Source organism: Streptopelia decaocto, assembly GCF_964273445.1.
Source record: "Streptopelia decaocto genome assembly, chromosome: 8".
NCBI classification, from domain to species: domain Eukaryota; kingdom Metazoa; phylum Chordata; class Aves; order Columbiformes; family Columbidae; genus Streptopelia; species Streptopelia decaocto.
This window is the reverse complement of record NC_138662.1, coordinates 8,042,800-8,059,822: the sequence shown is the minus strand read 5'-3', so window position 1 is coordinate 8,059,822 and position 17,023 is coordinate 8,042,800. Positions and strand designations below refer to the sequence as shown.

Genomic DNA, 17,023 nt, shown 5'->3' with positions numbered 1-17,023 from the left:
TTGCAGCTTGACTTAATGTGAAGCCATCAAGGAGATTTATAATTACTCTTCATATTTAAACCGTAACATTTTTCCAGTCTAAAGAACACTGCACCCTCAAAAATTCTATACCTCTTTTCTAACAGAATACAGTCTCATTACAGTTAACAGTCTCATTACTGTGTATTATTACAGTGAATATAAAAGAAAACTTCCAGATTGTATAAGTTGCAAAAGGATTGGATTTGCAATAGTCAGCTTTCTAAGTACTGGTTTAAAGGCTTGCAAGGTGGCATACAATCATAGTAAACACTCACCTACTCATATATACTAGATACACACGGATTTTTTTTTTTTTTCTTTTTTTACTTGCATGTACCTTAATGAGCTGCCAGTCCAGCAGCAATTCTTTTCCTCAGTTTTCTTCTTTCCATCATTTCTCCTCAACAGTTATGACTTAAGCCCTAAACAGTCAACACAAAATCAGCTAGTCTTTTACAATATTGGAGCTAATTAACACATTATGCAAGTACTTTTCAGTAAAGGCATGCATACTGTTACCAAAAATGACCTTATGTGTGTATAAAGCACAAGACTACTACAGTGGTGCCATTCATATCCGTAGCAAATTAACTCCCATCTGCATTTGCCTCAATTGTTCCTGAACTGCTGTGAATTCAAATATTGAGGGAATTAGTTTACTCTTAAATGAGACTGAAATAATAAAGTTAATCCTGTGTGCACCTCGTTCTCATTCAAAGTCTTAAGTCTTCGGAAACAGATGCTATATTATTCAGACTCCAAGACTGTTCTTTTTTGACAGCACTGCTACTATATTGGAAGTTGCAGAAAATGAACCTGTTCAGTCAACTAGATCAATCATTCATCAATACATACTTGTAAGTGATATTTGACATCAATATATGTTTTAAAAAGGCAAAAAAACCCTATACAAACAAACAAAAAAAAAGCCACCCCTACAACAACATAAACGACGATAAAACTAAAAGCAGCCTACAAAAAAAAAGAGCCTACAGAAGCAAATTTTACACACAAGCTGTCATCAAAACTTGTTTTTTTTTTTAAACTGCAGACAGTAAGCATCATTTTCTGCATCTTTATAAATACAGAATCAGACATATATTAGAATTGATTTGCAAAAGGTCAATTAACAGGTCAGGAGCCAAAACAGGTCTGCAGATTTTTTGAAAGCTGCTAAAGCAGAAGGAGCATTATTTAATTTGATGTAATGATTTCAACAGCTAGCCAACAAATATATTGACATTTCAACCAGTAACTAAGATGTGAAAGGATCATCTCTACCCAATTACAGAGTTGTCCAATAATATTGAAAACTTTGCTTTAAATGAAGTTCAAGCAATGCAAGCTACAGTACAATCTGCCCGGATTTGTTGCTCTTCCAGTCATACCAGAAAGCCGTAGGTTTCTTCCTCTTGAGAGGAAGATATCTGATAGGCATAGAGGATTTATTTGAAAAATGGGAATTTTGTACTTTTCACTACACTATTTTTCAGGTTGTGCATTTTACTGTAGATTCTTGAGAAGAGCTGAGTTAGCAGCTGGTTTTGTCTGATAAATGATATTCAGAATAATTAGAGTTTTCAGTTTACAACTCCTGTACATTTATAAACTGAGATAAATAACCAGTGTGCAATCAGATAAATAGGGACATATATGAATAGTTCTATATGTTAACATTTGAATTATACCAACACATAGATAAATGTGTTGGTATAAATCTATAAAATGCTGTTTTCTATCATCCTTTTTCAGACAAAATTCCCCAAACATCTTGTAATGCTGAGGAAGTTCTATTGAATAAACATTTATTTACATTAATAACATGCTTAAGGTGGACTGGACAGTATTATTGGAAAGTTATTAATGTAGTTAAACTCTACTCCTATTACACAGGGTCTGTACAGAATAAAGGATTTCAGCAGAGCAAACAAATTTTAAAAAAGAAAAAAAAAATATAAAGTATTCAAATTTCAAGCACCTGGGAAGACAAATACAAAAGTCAGAATTATGTCATTACCAATACAGAGTTAAATTTCCTGAACTGAAATTTACACTTCTTAGCACATAATTTCCTCTTAATTTTAGTTCTTGGACAAAGTTTAGAAATAATGTAGTACTCATGCATTTTGAAAATAACAAACTTAACTTTCTGACTATGGCGTATATATTTTTAATATGAAAATTATACATTTAATAGATTTGATGAAACATTATTACCAAAATGCAGGTATTGACTGTATTTCATACAAACATATTCTCCAATTTTACTGAGCTACAGAGAGGAGGAGAGAAAAAAAAAATCCACACACACAAAACCAAAAACACCAAAAACCACCACATCACTTTCTTCAGTCATTCTGCTATGTTGCTCTCAACACATTCCATTCCTGCTACTGAGCTCCTCCTGCAATTTGTATCATCAGAAAGATGCTGTAACACTTGCTTCCCCTGCTATGACACAAGATTTCCATTTAAGTTTGGAGGGAATCCTGTTTCACCTGCCCCTGTGCTTCCTGAACACACCACCCAAGGTACAACAACCAAGTACATTGGTTGTTACTGAGGAAATAACCACCTTCTCTTCCCAATAATGTTCACAACATGTAAGGTACACCAGTAGATTCCTAATCTATTTATTCTTCCTTTTAAAGGTCCAAACATCATAGCTCAATGAAAATATGATTTTAAGAACAGCACTTGTATTTGCATAACCTTCCCCTATTCTTATGTATTAGAGTGTTATTAAGCCATTACTCATTTTATTTCTGTATAGTTTTCTCCAGCTGACCAGATCCTCACTGCAGCCTTATGATTACATTTGCTCAAGGCACTGAAAAAATGGTAAAAATTTCCAGAGGGAAAAGCAATGGCTATAAACGAGTGGAAGAACAGAGAAGGACAGAGAAAGTACACATAGAAAATAAATTTCTATGCTAATTGCAATAGACAGAAATAATCAGCTGCCCATAGAAGGATAAAGAAAATTGTCTGATTCCAAATTTAACTGCATTTGACATTTGTGAATTTGACTCTGCAATGAGTTTTATTGGTTGGATCTCACTTGGAAGAAAACCACGTAAGGTCAGTCTGAAGAACCTAGGGGAAAAAGTAACGCAGAACTATGGTTACGTGGAAAATGCATAGTGAGAAAGAAGTATCATGGTGCAAAAAAACATAAGAGAAAGAAGAAAATGTTTGTAAAATTGAAAATTACCAATATTAGCATAGGATATCACTCTGTATTTAAAGCATAGGAAGAATTCGCTTTCTGACAAGAGAAGGTTCAATTTCACTTGTCAGCACAATTTCTTAAGGAGATTTAATCCCAATTACAGATACCAAATATCAACAGCAGAAACAAGAGGGTTTCTATCAATTTTGTAGTTATTCAGGACTGTTACAGGAAACCATTTATCCTTCCAGTAGCGAAAGAAGTCTTATTTTTAAAATGTATTAAACTTAATGCCCCATAGCTCTCAGAGCTGATCCATTCCATGTACTCTACTTCCATATCCATTTGGTAGTGCTGTTTTTTTACCACCTGATCCTCTCTATACAGTAAACACTCTACAAAAAATGTTGTTCCTGATCCAAACAATTACAAAGTTTAGAAATTTAAGGAAAAATGCAGTATATTGTAGGCTCATTTTACACAGAACAATTAGGCAAAGATGCCTCTGTTTGTGGGGAAGAATCCTCCTTGCAATTTAACTTTCAATTCAAAGCTTCTGGCATGCTGGCTGAAATCCTACTACTGCCACAAGTGCCAAATTTGCATGGGTGATATTACAGGTTAAGTTAATACCATGTTTAAGGCCTTCACTGAATTTTGGCCACCAAGATTACATGACCTAAACAGACCATCAAGGAAATTATCACAGACACAGGATAAGAAGCCAGATATATCTGAATCTCAGTCTGCTGCCTTGGTTTTAATAAGAAAATTAAAATCTGAGTTGGCCAACAGAAACCCTTCTGTTTTCTTTCATGTTCTCCCCTCCTCCTGCCACACAGTGTTTTTCATGGCAATCTCCAGCCAGATGTCAGAACTCATCTTTACTTTTACAGTGAAAGTGCATTGCAGTTGATAATGACAGGTGGAAGCCTGAAGTGTGAAGTGAGAACTCAGAGTTGTTGGGTTTTTTTGTACCATACCATCTATAATATTTTTCTTGTTGCACTTTGTTGAATAAATGGCAGAAAACATTGTAAAAGGCACTATGTGCGTAGGGGGTAATAAATCTGTTGGATGCAGATAGTCAATGGCTGCAAGTCATAACATAAAGCTTTACTCTTAGCTTCCTACCAGCTTTCATTATCAGTGAAAATTTCTATTAATGTGATACGATAGCATCATGTACAAACAGCTCAGCAGTCATACATTTTGCACAGCTGTCATAAAATGATAGTCATTTAGCTTCAAGGTAAAGCTGAAGTTTGAATATTCCTGCTTTTCATCCTCAAAGCTTTGTCACTCTAGAAGATAATTATCTAATTTTGTGACCAATGATGTGTTCCCAACACATCAAATTTTAATACCCATAGTATGTAGATCTTTTTTTGTGTCTTCAAAATTAGTGACTTAGATAGTTTGAGAACAAGTCTTTGGACTATATTAAATAGCCAAATATTAAAATATTACCTAGAAGAACAATAGGAACACTATGCATTGTGGCCCTGACCAAAGTTTTTAGAATGCCTTCCAAACAGCATTTTCACAGAGCTTTTATCTAACCGGCTAGAGATGCTCTGACTGCATAATTTTGACTCCTGCTTTTTACTAAAGCAAGTCAAATCCTTGTTTGGGTATAAAAGCATGAAAATCCTTGAGAGCTACTGTAAAAGTAAAAACAAATGATAAGACATAAAAACTTCTACCAGCTGACAATTTCCATACAACACTAAGTTCACTTAAGATACTGTGGCTGACAAAAATAGTACAAGAAAATAGCTAGTGAAGCAACTGAGAGCTAAAGGGTTTGGTTTGGCCCCAGATTAGAAGTGAATTTCCTGTGTTACAACAACAAATCAATCAAAAAAAAAAAAAAAAAGTCCAATTCATGCAATCAACATAGTAGAAATTACTCTTGAGACTTTGTAATTATGAGAACAGTTACATACTCCTATTGTGAGAATAAGAGTGTCTGTGTAAAAAAGCACACTTGAATATTAAACAGCAGAGAGTTCAGTGTAAGAGCCTGTAACTGTAGTGCAAACTATTTTAAAAGAACGGGTCAGAAAAGAGTCAAGAAGCTGATGAAGCAAATAAAAGATGGTATAATATTGCCTATAACTGGGGCTTTAGAGAAGCCTGCCATGACAAAGTATCATGGCTTCCAATATCTACAAGGAGGTTAGAGGGAGGAAGAACCAAGACTATTTATGGAGATGCACAGTAGAAGTGACAGCCAGCAGCCGTAAATTGAAATGGGAGGTTCCATCTTAAGTAACTTTTCATCCCGAGTCAAGCGTTAGACTTGGGTTTGAATATCAGACTCTAAGCAGCCCCAAGAAATCTATTCTCATTTCAGCATTGACCTTCACTTTGAGCAGGAAGTTGAGTTACAAGACTTTCTAAATCTTCATCCAAAATGAAGTATTCCACAATTACAGAAATTATTAAGAAGAGTCCCATAGTGGAGGAGAGTAAGACAGTTGTACAATGGGGGAAGACCAGACTTTTTTTTGTCCAGAACCAGTTTTGCTGAGTCATTAGTGCCAAACACAAAAGCCTCAGTTATAAGAGTACAATTAGAATTTATAAATTCATTATTACTGTATTCAGAAAAACATTAATCAGAGGAGATCTACTCAACTTGCACATTATAAAGGAACAGTGTTAACATAAGATACAATCTGCCAACTGCACGAAATTCAGGAAGCCTGTCAAAATTTACCTTTTGAGTACTCCAGAGGAAAACATTTCATGAGGCCATTAGACACAAGTAATTTCCACTCTTCCCTAAAAACTACACACACAGTTTCAAGAAGGAAACTACTGTCAGTCACACATATAGGCAAGCAACAGAGACCACACATTAAGCCCTGGTACACGGAATGAATCACACACAGAGACTTCTCATGTTATATCCCCAATCTTATAAACTAGATCATATCACCATATTCTTTGTTTTGTTAGTGGACCTGAGAACAGCTTTTTCCTGCATCTTTTATTTCCTTAACTTGGGTGCTCCAAGATCTCAGAATCTAGTTTGAAGGATAAAAAGTAATAACTATCTTTTTAAGTGCCTCCTGTACTACAAACTGATTTATGAAAAATACTTGCATCCATCTCAGAAGAAAGCATTTCCTTCTAGAATACCTGCCCATTTTAAACCATAAAGATTCAAATATAAGATAAATAAGGTGGTTCAGAAAGAAGAAACAAAAGACAACATTTAAACAACATCAAATTAAGGAAGGCAAGAGCAACACACAGGAAAAGGAAGAAGTACTCTGACAAAGATAACACCTTCTGTAATAACATTTTAGAAATTGTTTTGGTCACCTTAATGAAATTTTTTGGTTTAACTCTTTATCGTTCTTTCAGGAGTCTCAACAGAAAGAACAAATGGCTATTAAGCAACCACCTGACACACACGTTTCGGATTAAGAGTCATTGCCAGAACCTATATGCCTTGATGATTCCATCAAACCCATGGAACAGGCTCTACCTAAAAAAGCAAAAATTCAGCATAAGTAGTGCTTAGGAAGAACTCTTTTCAACAGCATGAAGAGTTAAGAACAAACTTTACTAAATACCAACAATTGCTGATAGCAAAGCAATTAGAACATGTGGCAAGTACCTAAGGAAAGAATCAGGAGTTTACATCTAATCAACCATTTCCTTCTCTCATTGGTATGTAACACTGTCTTATGAGCCCTTGTGAAGCTCTGTTACCTATGTACTTATAAAGTGGAGGAAAAGCAAACGAACAAAAAATAGGTAAATTTTTTAAAAACACACTACAACACTAACTAGCCAAATTGTACATCAATAATGACAGTTCTTGTTCATCTACTTTGGATATAGGTAACACATTTATTCTTCTTCCTGGACTTCTGCACGTGAAGACTGTTGCCATATTTCAAGTTTTTACTAGTTTTGCTAAGGCACAGCTTGGCCCATGGCACTAAATCCCTGTCTAGTGAAACAAATCTTGTAGTTCTTCCTCTCTTCCCTCTCCCCTGCCCCATTTACGTTTCTTCACACATTCTTCCTCAGTTTGCAAGGAAATATATTTTTGTCATTGTTGTTTGGAGTTTTTTCCCTTCTCCAGTTTTCTACCTTATTTGAAGGTCTTTGTCTCTTTCACACAGCATACCTGTCTGCATCAGACATTGAAATGAGGGGTTTTTTTAATTCAGGACTGTCCCCCTCTGTCTGTACAGCATAAGAAACCTTAAAGAGTTTCTATAGTTCAGAACATTTCTTGTGTCATAAATATGGATTTGACATATGCTTTATCATATATGAGGTTTCCAGTTAATTCTCAGCTCTCAACATAGATTAAAGATAGCCACAACAGTTATTTTACCAGAAAACATGGCAGAAACAGAAAGCAGGTAAAATGTGTCAGATTGGATGAATCTTTGAGGATAAAACATTACTTATCCTTTAGTATATTCACAGTAGCCACAAATATCAGAAGCAGCAAGAACACCTGGAATCCGTGACCTCCTCTGATGACAACTTCTGTAAACCAGTGTCTTACCACATCTGTAACAGGTTACAATGGGTGGAGTTGATGAGGAAGAGGGGGAGGATTAAAAAGAAAAATCTACCAACAAATAGAAAGAGAAGCAAGAATAACCCCTGCTTGCAATAATGCAAAAGGAAACACTGTAAAAAGCAACACAAGAGAAAAATTTGTGCTCCTAGCAAACAGGAAACATCAAGTATAACAGGAAGACAGTGCAAGAGTTCAGTCTCTCTGAAGGCATCTACACAAGATTGCAAATGTCTACTTACGTAAATTCTTCTAAAAGCAGACGCAGCAATTCTGCCCATCTCTGCCTCCAAAACTCTTGCTAAGGTAATCTGCTTTCTCATAGGGCTTTAAAAGAGTCTTGTGGAAAAAATGCATTTTTCCTGTGTTAGGGATCTTCCAGGAAACAAAACTGAACCTCATGTGTGTGCAATGAAAATCGTACCTCTATACAAAGCATCCAGCAAAGCATATTAAGTATATCTGTCCTCCAACAAGCAGTCACCTTCGCTGCCTCAACCACCATCTCCTTCCCAAAAACTGGCTGGCACTGGGTGTTGCTCAGGCACTCCAATTTTGAAGATACATTTAAAACACACATACGCGTCACCAATAGGCTTGTCCAAGATTTTAATCCAGATAATTTCAAACATACAGTCAGGCACCTCACACTAACTTCACTATGAATTCAAATCTGTTTCTCCCTTCTCAAAGAGCACCAATGATGAAATAGCCTTATTTTACCTTTGTCCAGTTAAACAAATTATTTTCTTCTAAACTTGACTTCTACTGTCAACTTAAGCCCAGATCATTCAAGCAACCCAAGATGCTCTAGCTACTGTTAAGACCCTGCTAAAGACTGCTTGAAGTCAACTCTGACGCAGGAAGGATTTATGACAGCTTAATTCTTGTGCTCTGTATTCTACTGTCTATTTTATTCCCAGATTAAATTCGATATGCTGGTTGTAACATCTGTACACTCCTATGTGTCTGTCTCTCCTGACCAATCACAATCTCCTCATGTCATATACCATCATCCTCAGAAACAGTGCAGTAGTTACCAGCTATAAGATGGATAACTCCATCTGTGAAGTCCTAGGAGATATGAAGGCAGGACTTTTTCAGTAAGTACCTGTCCTTGAAACTTACCACCTCTGGAAAGATCTCCAAGACCTTTCCCAACTTCTCTCCAACTAATATTTAAAACAAACAAACAAAAACAAACAAACAAAAAAAACAATAAAAGCTTTTTGCACAGTCTTGCTTTTTAAATACAAATCTTGCAATGATTTTGTCATTTACTCTAAAAATGCACTAAAGTTTTTACAAATGAACTAAATAACAAATGAACTAAATAGGCTCACGAAAACATCCCCACAATTTTACAAAAGCATTATACATAAAAAACCAAAATGGAACTTCATGCGAACAACATATTAATCAAAGTATTTCATTAAGACCTTGTGTTGAAGCTTCTACAGCAACCTAAAATACAGTCTATCCTATCAATATATAATTTGTGTTGTACAATGTGTAACCACTTATTATCAGCAACAAAAAGTTGTACCCTACAGAACAGTAATGACATTTGAAAGTGTAGAGTATTGATTAGCAGTTGCTTAAAAGTGAATCACCGCTACAATGCGGCATCTATTCAGGGCTTTACATACCTTCACTGTCAAGATAATTTGCATGGAGACTGGCTCCTTTAACCTTGAAATGTAAGCATTTTCCAATACAGGATGTGAAGACAAACAACCATAAATGCATTAAGTAAGGGAATTGGCATTCATTTCCTTTCACGATCTGATGTTTTCCAGTTGGATTGTCCACTCAATAATTTCCATATTAAGACATTATTGAAAGTGTAATGCATGAATTATAAACTTACTGAAGCCATCTCATATTTCTATTCTATATTAACAATAGAACATATTTACTTTCCATAACACAAGTAAGAGAATCATGCTGTGCTTGCAAAACCCAGAAAGACACAGAAAATGCTGCAAAACATAGAGTGCTGAGGAGCACAAATTCACCACAATTTAAAACAGGGTTTTCCTTTTAGTTTAAGAAAAATATAAAACATTATTGATATTCAGGCTGATTTAGACTACATTTTAAAAACATTACCAACACCAAGAAATTATTACTCCTGCCATAACATTCAAACAGAAGATGAGAGTAGGACCATACATCATTCAAGATGCAGTTTTAACATCACCAAAGGCAAAGAAAATGTTCCAATGCCTTCAGAGAAAGCAGAACTTCACTACAAGAAAGGAGAAAAAATTATTCTCCATTATTGAGAAAAAGAGACCACGCTATTGGAAGTTTGATAGCACTGTGATACTTTCCTTTACAGATCAATAAGCTACCTGAAAATTAGTATTGGACCCAGCAGGTTTTTCCACCTAATACAATAGTAACATATGAATCTGTTTGATTATTCTTATCTTGAACAAAGAGAAATTACAATATCTATCCAAAAGAATTTACCTTTATGTCTGCAGATAATAACATTAAATACTTCAGCAAACACACTGAAAAGCTTTGTAACTAGTTCAGTATGGAGAATGACCTTGTGATTTATGTAACTCAAAGATCTGTAAGCTCTACATAATTTACCTGGCTGGTGCTTTTTGGGTTTGGGGGGAGTTGTTGGGTTTTGGTTTGTTGGGTAGGATGTTGCTGGTGTTGGTTTGGGATTTTTGCAGGGAGCGGTGGTGTTAATTTTTTCTTTTTTCATCATAGTCATAAGTCTACAGTTTTCTGATCATTTTTCTCCTAGTTTTGATAGAGACAAAAAAAAAGTATTTATTTTTGCAGTTTTAAAATTTCTCAGAAGGCAGAAGTTTAAATTGATACCTAAGAAACTAATCCATGTCTATACCTTAAACTGCACACCTCAATCTTACTGACCCTTCCTTCAAAGCAGTATTCACCGTGTCTCAAGCAAAGAAGAAACAGCCAACATAAGGCTGAAAAAAAAAAAAAAAAGCAATTAATGTCAAGATGATTGGGCTAAAATTCTAAGAATTTAAGTCACTATTATATGATTTAAAACTAAAGATAGATGTACTGCATGAATCAGATACACCAGCTGAATACTAATTGATCTAAATCACCCTGTTATATTAGTGTGGCACTGACATTTCCATGGTTGTAAGAAACTCACAAGATACAGCACCAAATCTAGTCAGGTAAGACAAAACACAATTCTGAACGTTTAAAAACAGGAACGCTATACTGATTGAAAAACATGCTTTAAGAACTCCTAACGCAATGAAGAATTAGCTGCAAGGAGTAGGCAGATGCAGCTTAGAGGCTGCTCGAGCCGATGGCAGCCGGAGCTCTCGGATCAGCAGAGACTCCCTTAGACACTTACATAAGAAAAACCCAAGAGCCTGAAACAAGCTTGTCTGCCCTAAGAAACCTGTATGGCAGAACTGATAAATAGAAGTTTCTTTGCAGTTAGACACTTTGATGTACATTAGCAATAAAATAGTATCAACTAGTCAGGAGCAAATAAAGAATTATCAAAGCTCAGAGTATTAAAAAAAAGGTAGCCTCTAACAGAATCTGAGAAAGCATAGACCCCAGCACATTTTTAGAGAATTAGACACTCCATACATATTAGGAAAGCTTACTGTGTAACAACAATTATTTTTAACATTAACAGCAGATATATCACCTGCATTTTTTGCTTCCATTTCATTACTGCTCTTATTTCGCAACAGCATGGGACTGAAAACATACTGTTATCATGGACACTGTAATGTGAACAGCAGCATTCCCCAAAGCCTGTTCCTCCAAAGTTCTAATTGTAGCTGCTGAAGTGAAAAATATTTCCCTGGCACCTAACCCTTGCTTTGCATCTTATACAACATAAACAAACAAGAAAAACCCAACACCAAAACCAAAACACAGAACTTTAAAGTGTCAAGATTCATATAGGGCAAATGTCTTTTGGAAGCCTAAGGAAAAAATACAAGCATCTAAGAGACAATATTTGAAGTAATTCTTAGGCCCCCGCAGTATTTGCTAACTAGGTGAAGAGCATGCACGCGTCTACAGCAGCAGGAAGCTTCTTGTACGCTGCCAAATCTATATGACAACTGTAAAACCTCCACAAATCAGATAACTTAAGAATAATATTGTCCTATTTTCTTCTGTAGTGTTTTTTGAACACTGAACCATCTTACTTCACTTTGAAAGTATTATAGTAGAACATTTAAAAGCTATATTTTTAAGTACTAATTTTGCTTATATGCTAGTCATAATTTCTAAAATTATTTAGTGAAATATTATTTTCTGAACTATTTACAGAGTCTGTATTTCATCTAAAGTCAATTTCAGGAAAAATTGTATTTCCCCATATACTCTTAACAACATATTTGGATAAGATCATCACAATGCAATAAAATAATAAAACTTTCAGTCAAGGTAAGCAGTGGTTTTTTTAAAAAAAATAGTTTCAAAAAGTGTCACAAATATTCTCACACATCTTTTTGAAACTCAAGAAGACAGCAATGATGGTTACTCATTTGGCGTTCACAGTATAGCAAGACTTAAGAATTGCTATAACTAAATCAATATTCACAGTTACAACCTGGCAAAATTTTGCTTTACTGAGTATCTCACATAACTTAATTTGCTCAATGAAATTTTAGTATGGGTCAAATCACACAATGTGTAAAATATTTGATCAGTAGAGAGTGTCAGTCATGCCTTTATTTCAAATGCATTCCTTCAGAAGTAGTGTTCACTATATATTCTAACAAAATGAATCAAGTAACCTTTACATTAATTTTTCATTTAGCAAGCCTTTATTAAACTAAATGGCACTACAAAGCCGTTGGTAATTGAGAAATCTATACTGCCAAGAAACATAATTATACGCACATTTTATATCTTCATTTGTTTAACGATGTTTAATTCATAATCAGAAAATACAGATTCCTCAGACTGCTTCTAAAGGTGCAATCTTGACTTTAGGACACTGATTCGGATCACCCAGAGCTCTCAGGAAATACCAAATAGATTCTTGATGCCTGCCTAGTGGGGAGGGAGCAGGGAAGATGTTTGCATTGAGAGCTCTTACTGCCTCCATTATTATTATGACAACTTCTGCCACTGTCTTTGCATGTTGAAAATACTTGCAAATTTTGAAGTTTTTTATCCACACAAGCTTCCAGAAGAATATAGGTTTTAACAATAAAAGAGATACATGTTAAAGTCATCTGTCCTCCAGGCTCATTTGCCATGATGAACAGCAAGAAATACCAAGCTTAAAAGGGCAGAGACATTTTGAATTTTAAATAAAAAGCACTAGAGATTTCCTAAAACTGCTGTAACCAAAAGGGAAAAAAGAAAACATGAATAGGGGATGTGGCAGAGAAATAGAAATGCTCTAAATACCTGACAAATTTGTGTTTTGTCTTTCCTCTTTCATTCTATTATGAAATAACATAACAAAGGAAACAAAACCAAGATAGCTTGAAATGAACATGCACTGCCCACCTTCAAAAACAGGAGCACAGGTTTGTTAGTGAAATAAAAAGGATGCTGATGAAAAGGTAAAATGAATAGCTTCCAATTATCTACAATTATAACAACCAATAGGAAGAAATCTTTCTACTTCAGAGGGAAAAGATCAATTACAGAAGGGATGACAGCAGTATCTACTGTGAGGAGGAGAGGAATTATTAAGGATTTCATACTGATTCTTTGTGGATTTTAGCATCCCTGCAACACACAGAATATTCCATATTTTTCTAGTAAAAGTTAGACTGTCTGTGTCTGGTAGATTTATTTTTTAAAGTCATTCTAGTGCAAAAATGGCTGTGCATGGAACAGTTCCAAAGTTAAATATGGGTACCTGTTTGTTATGCCCAATAAAAAATTAAAGCCTTTTAATAATACTTGATTAGATACTAATCAAAACTGAAAGGTCCATCTGCTTTATAAATTTAAGGAGTTCATACAAAAATGTGATTATATAAATCTATACAGACTTCAAAAAACATGAGCTAGAAGTATTATAAATACTGAACGTCCAGATTTTGAGATTAAAATAGAAGTTTGACCAATAAATTGAAGTGAAACCATTTGATGGCCTTGAAAGCTAGTAGGCAACTTGAAATATTATTTTCTTCTTAACAGCTCCGTATTTTAGGTTAGTGAAGTCCATGTTTTGCAGCCCTGGGCATACAACAATGCAAAGACAAACACTGCTAAGAAACTCTCATGACTTCAGTAATCATTAAGTCAGTTGTCTTCATTTTACGTAGATAGCGTAAGTTTTTTATTTGGACTGCTACATGTACTGTCTGTTACATAATTTTCACACATATACAAGCCTTTCAAAATAAGTGCTACAAGCTAAAGGAATCATTTCCTTCATAAACAGACTGCCCCCCTAAAAAAAAAAAAAAAAATAAATAACATTACTCAGAACTAAAAACCACATCTAAATAAGCCAGCAGAAATTTAACATATGGGTTGAATGAGTTTCTCTGTAGTCAGTGAATGTCTCAATGTTTTTCCAGATTGCATTTTGAGGATCACATATTAAATACCGCAAAAATCGCAGTCTTAAAATCTTTAACATATTATGTTTAGTCCCTCATTATATTTTTTTCAGCAACTGCTGTAAAAATAAATCATCTACGATACCAAACTTTACTATAGGTTGCATATTTAAATTAGAGTAGACACAGTTCCCGATATATACCTAATACTCAAATCTGCTTTCTCATTACCCTCTGCCCCAATTATGTAGACTTATCCCAGTTCCTCAAGTTTTTGCAATACTTCACTAGCTTATTATCCAGCTGTGCAGCTGAGCAAGAAGATAACCACATTCATTCCTCTTATCTGTAATGATGTAATACATCCCAGCACTGGGTTGAGATGATTGGGGGAATAATGGGATTGTAAAAACTGCAGAGATGACAAACAGTGCAGCCGCCTTCTCCTGATACAGTGAATTGTGTACATACAGCACAGGGTGAAAATAATACAATATGCACTAATTCTGCTCCCTGAATGAAGTTAACATTTTTCACGAGAAGCAGCTGTTTCTATACAGAAAAATCATCACCACAATGCAGCAAACAGATTAAATATCCGCAATCTAGGCTGAAGCCTAGACTGCAAGAAATAAAAGTGTTGGAGTTTACTTCGTAATGATATTCAAAAATAATCCAAAAAGAAAAATATCAGTATAATCAAGGACTCTCCAGATAGTGCAGTGCAATGTAAAGAGTCATCAGGGACTAGTAAGCAATACAAAAATAGATCTTGGACCAAAGCATGTTCAGCACTGCTTTCCTATTCATTTAAAAACAAAATCTGCCTCCATTTTCTCTATTAAAACCTTCCTTATTACAACTGAAGAGATCCTTACCTTCTGCAGGAGCTGGGAACCCGAGTACTTGGCTGCAATAGATTTGATCTCCCCACCAAATGCCGAGGCCCAGAGCTTTACACTGTGAAGAAAAAAAAATGAAACAGGAAGAAATGTAATACACATGTCATAGCAAGCAACACAGACTATAACAGCTTCAGCTGCACTCAGAAGGATCCTAGCAATTTTGCATTAAAGAGCTCACTAAGGAACATAAGCACAGCAAAAGATGAGCAAAGCTCTTCAAGTATAGGCACAAACTAGATGCTGTGCTCAGGTAAGGCCTCTGATACGAAACTACCCAACCTGCACTGTTTAAAGAATCAACTTGCACCGAAACACGCTTTTGCACAGTATAGCACACATGGTCACTGAACAGAAAATAAACAGATACAATACCAGAACCGTTCTGAATGATAAATTCTCACATGAGAAGGAGTTAAGATAACAGCATCAACTTTAGTAAGTACAAGCACTTAAGCTAAGACTCTGTGGCCATATACTGCACCAACACCTGCTCCTACAATAAAATTAAAGTACAACTGAGCACATTATAGACTACCACTTTAAACACAGTTGACAGAAGAGCAAAGGTGCCTTGAACAGTCAAATATCTGCAATACAAAAAGATAAGAACTTGAGCAGTCAAGTTCTCATCCTTTAACACAGTCCTGAGAGCAAGAGCATGAAAGCACTTACACAGACAAGGGAATCTGCTGCTCCGATCCAACCACATCCACTAAGGCTGTGTTAAAAGCTGTCCAGAAGATAAAGAAAACCCCCCCAAAAGCCCGAAGAAGATTCAGATTCTCTGGCATTGTGCCTCTCTGTGCCTGGAAAGATTTGGGGAAATATAAGTAAAGCTGAATTCAGCAGCAGTGGGGTTTTGCTTCTAAGCCTCTCCCCACCCTTACCCTCTCCACTAGAACAGCACTGGAAGAAATCACAGCTCCATCCTCATCCCTCCAAAGAAGGACCCTCTCTGTGTAATGGAAAAAGAGGACCAGAAGCGAAGCTCTAATGACTTGAAAACTATTGTGTCCCTGGTAACAGCAAAGCGTTTTCCAGCACCACTGCAGCCACTTGCATGTAGTTCTTTACAACTCCGCAGTCAGCAGTGTGCTGGAGTTACTTCAGTGACCTACTGCTGCTCCAAAGTGCCCTTAGCAGCAAGAAAGCAGACTATTGATTCCAACTGGGGAGGCTGTCTTCTCGCAATTACTGCTCACTTTGCAAATGGAAAGCTGCCTAGAGTTCTCCTTTCCCTCGCCGGTAACCTCCAGCCTTCATCCCAGATCAAGTCAGCCAATGCACTGGTTCAGCAGAGCAGGAGCAGCAACCTTTTAACGGGATAGCACAGAGGCAGAGAGGCAGGCACAGGAGGAGCTGGACCAGAGGGAGGGTGCCTCTGAATGGCAAAAGCAGAGAAAGTCTGGAGGAGCTGAAAGTGTAGTTGAGCCCTTCCAGGAAGGCGAGAAGAGAGCGCTACACATTGCCGGGGGCTGAGCGAGGGAGGGCTCGGCGGGGCTGGCAGGGCGGGGGGGGCCGTGCACACCCACCGGCTCCTCGGCCAATTCAGGCAGGGCACCGCGGCATGACAAGCATCTGTCACACAGCCCGGAGAGGCGCCGGATGGCCGGAGCTCAGCCCTCGGCGCCGGGAGCGCCCAGCAGCCCGGCCGCGGAGCCGCGCCGAGCCGGGCGGAGCAGCCGGGGGCGGAGAGGAGCAGAGCGGCCCCGCCGAGCCAGCATCGCTGAGCGGCGGCTCCCGGAGCGAGCCCCGGGTTTAGGTCGGGCTGGCACATTTAATTGAGTCAGAGATAGCACGTCCTTGTGCATAAAGGCACGTTGGCTGCTTCCTCCCACGCCCGAGCGCTGCAGCG

The 17,023-nt window shown here is 36.8% G+C and overlaps 1 protein-coding gene across 1 annotated transcript in view; it reads right to left on the bottom strand.

Annotated features, from left to right (window-relative positions):
* The window catches only part of CACNA2D3 (calcium voltage-gated channel auxiliary subunit alpha2delta 3), a gene marked incomplete at its 5' end in the record, with an annotated part of 433,227 nt that extends 417,268 nt beyond the window's left edge, over positions 1-15,959 (bottom strand). The window contains 2 exons of the mRNA XM_082060048.1: positions 15,142-15,223; positions 15,841-15,959. Coding sequence (XP_081916174.1) covers positions 15,142-15,223; positions 15,841-15,959 — 201 coding nt within the window. The remainder of the gene's footprint in view (positions 1-15,141; positions 15,224-15,840) is intronic.
* Between the last annotated feature and the right edge of the window lie 1,064 nt (positions 15,960-17,023).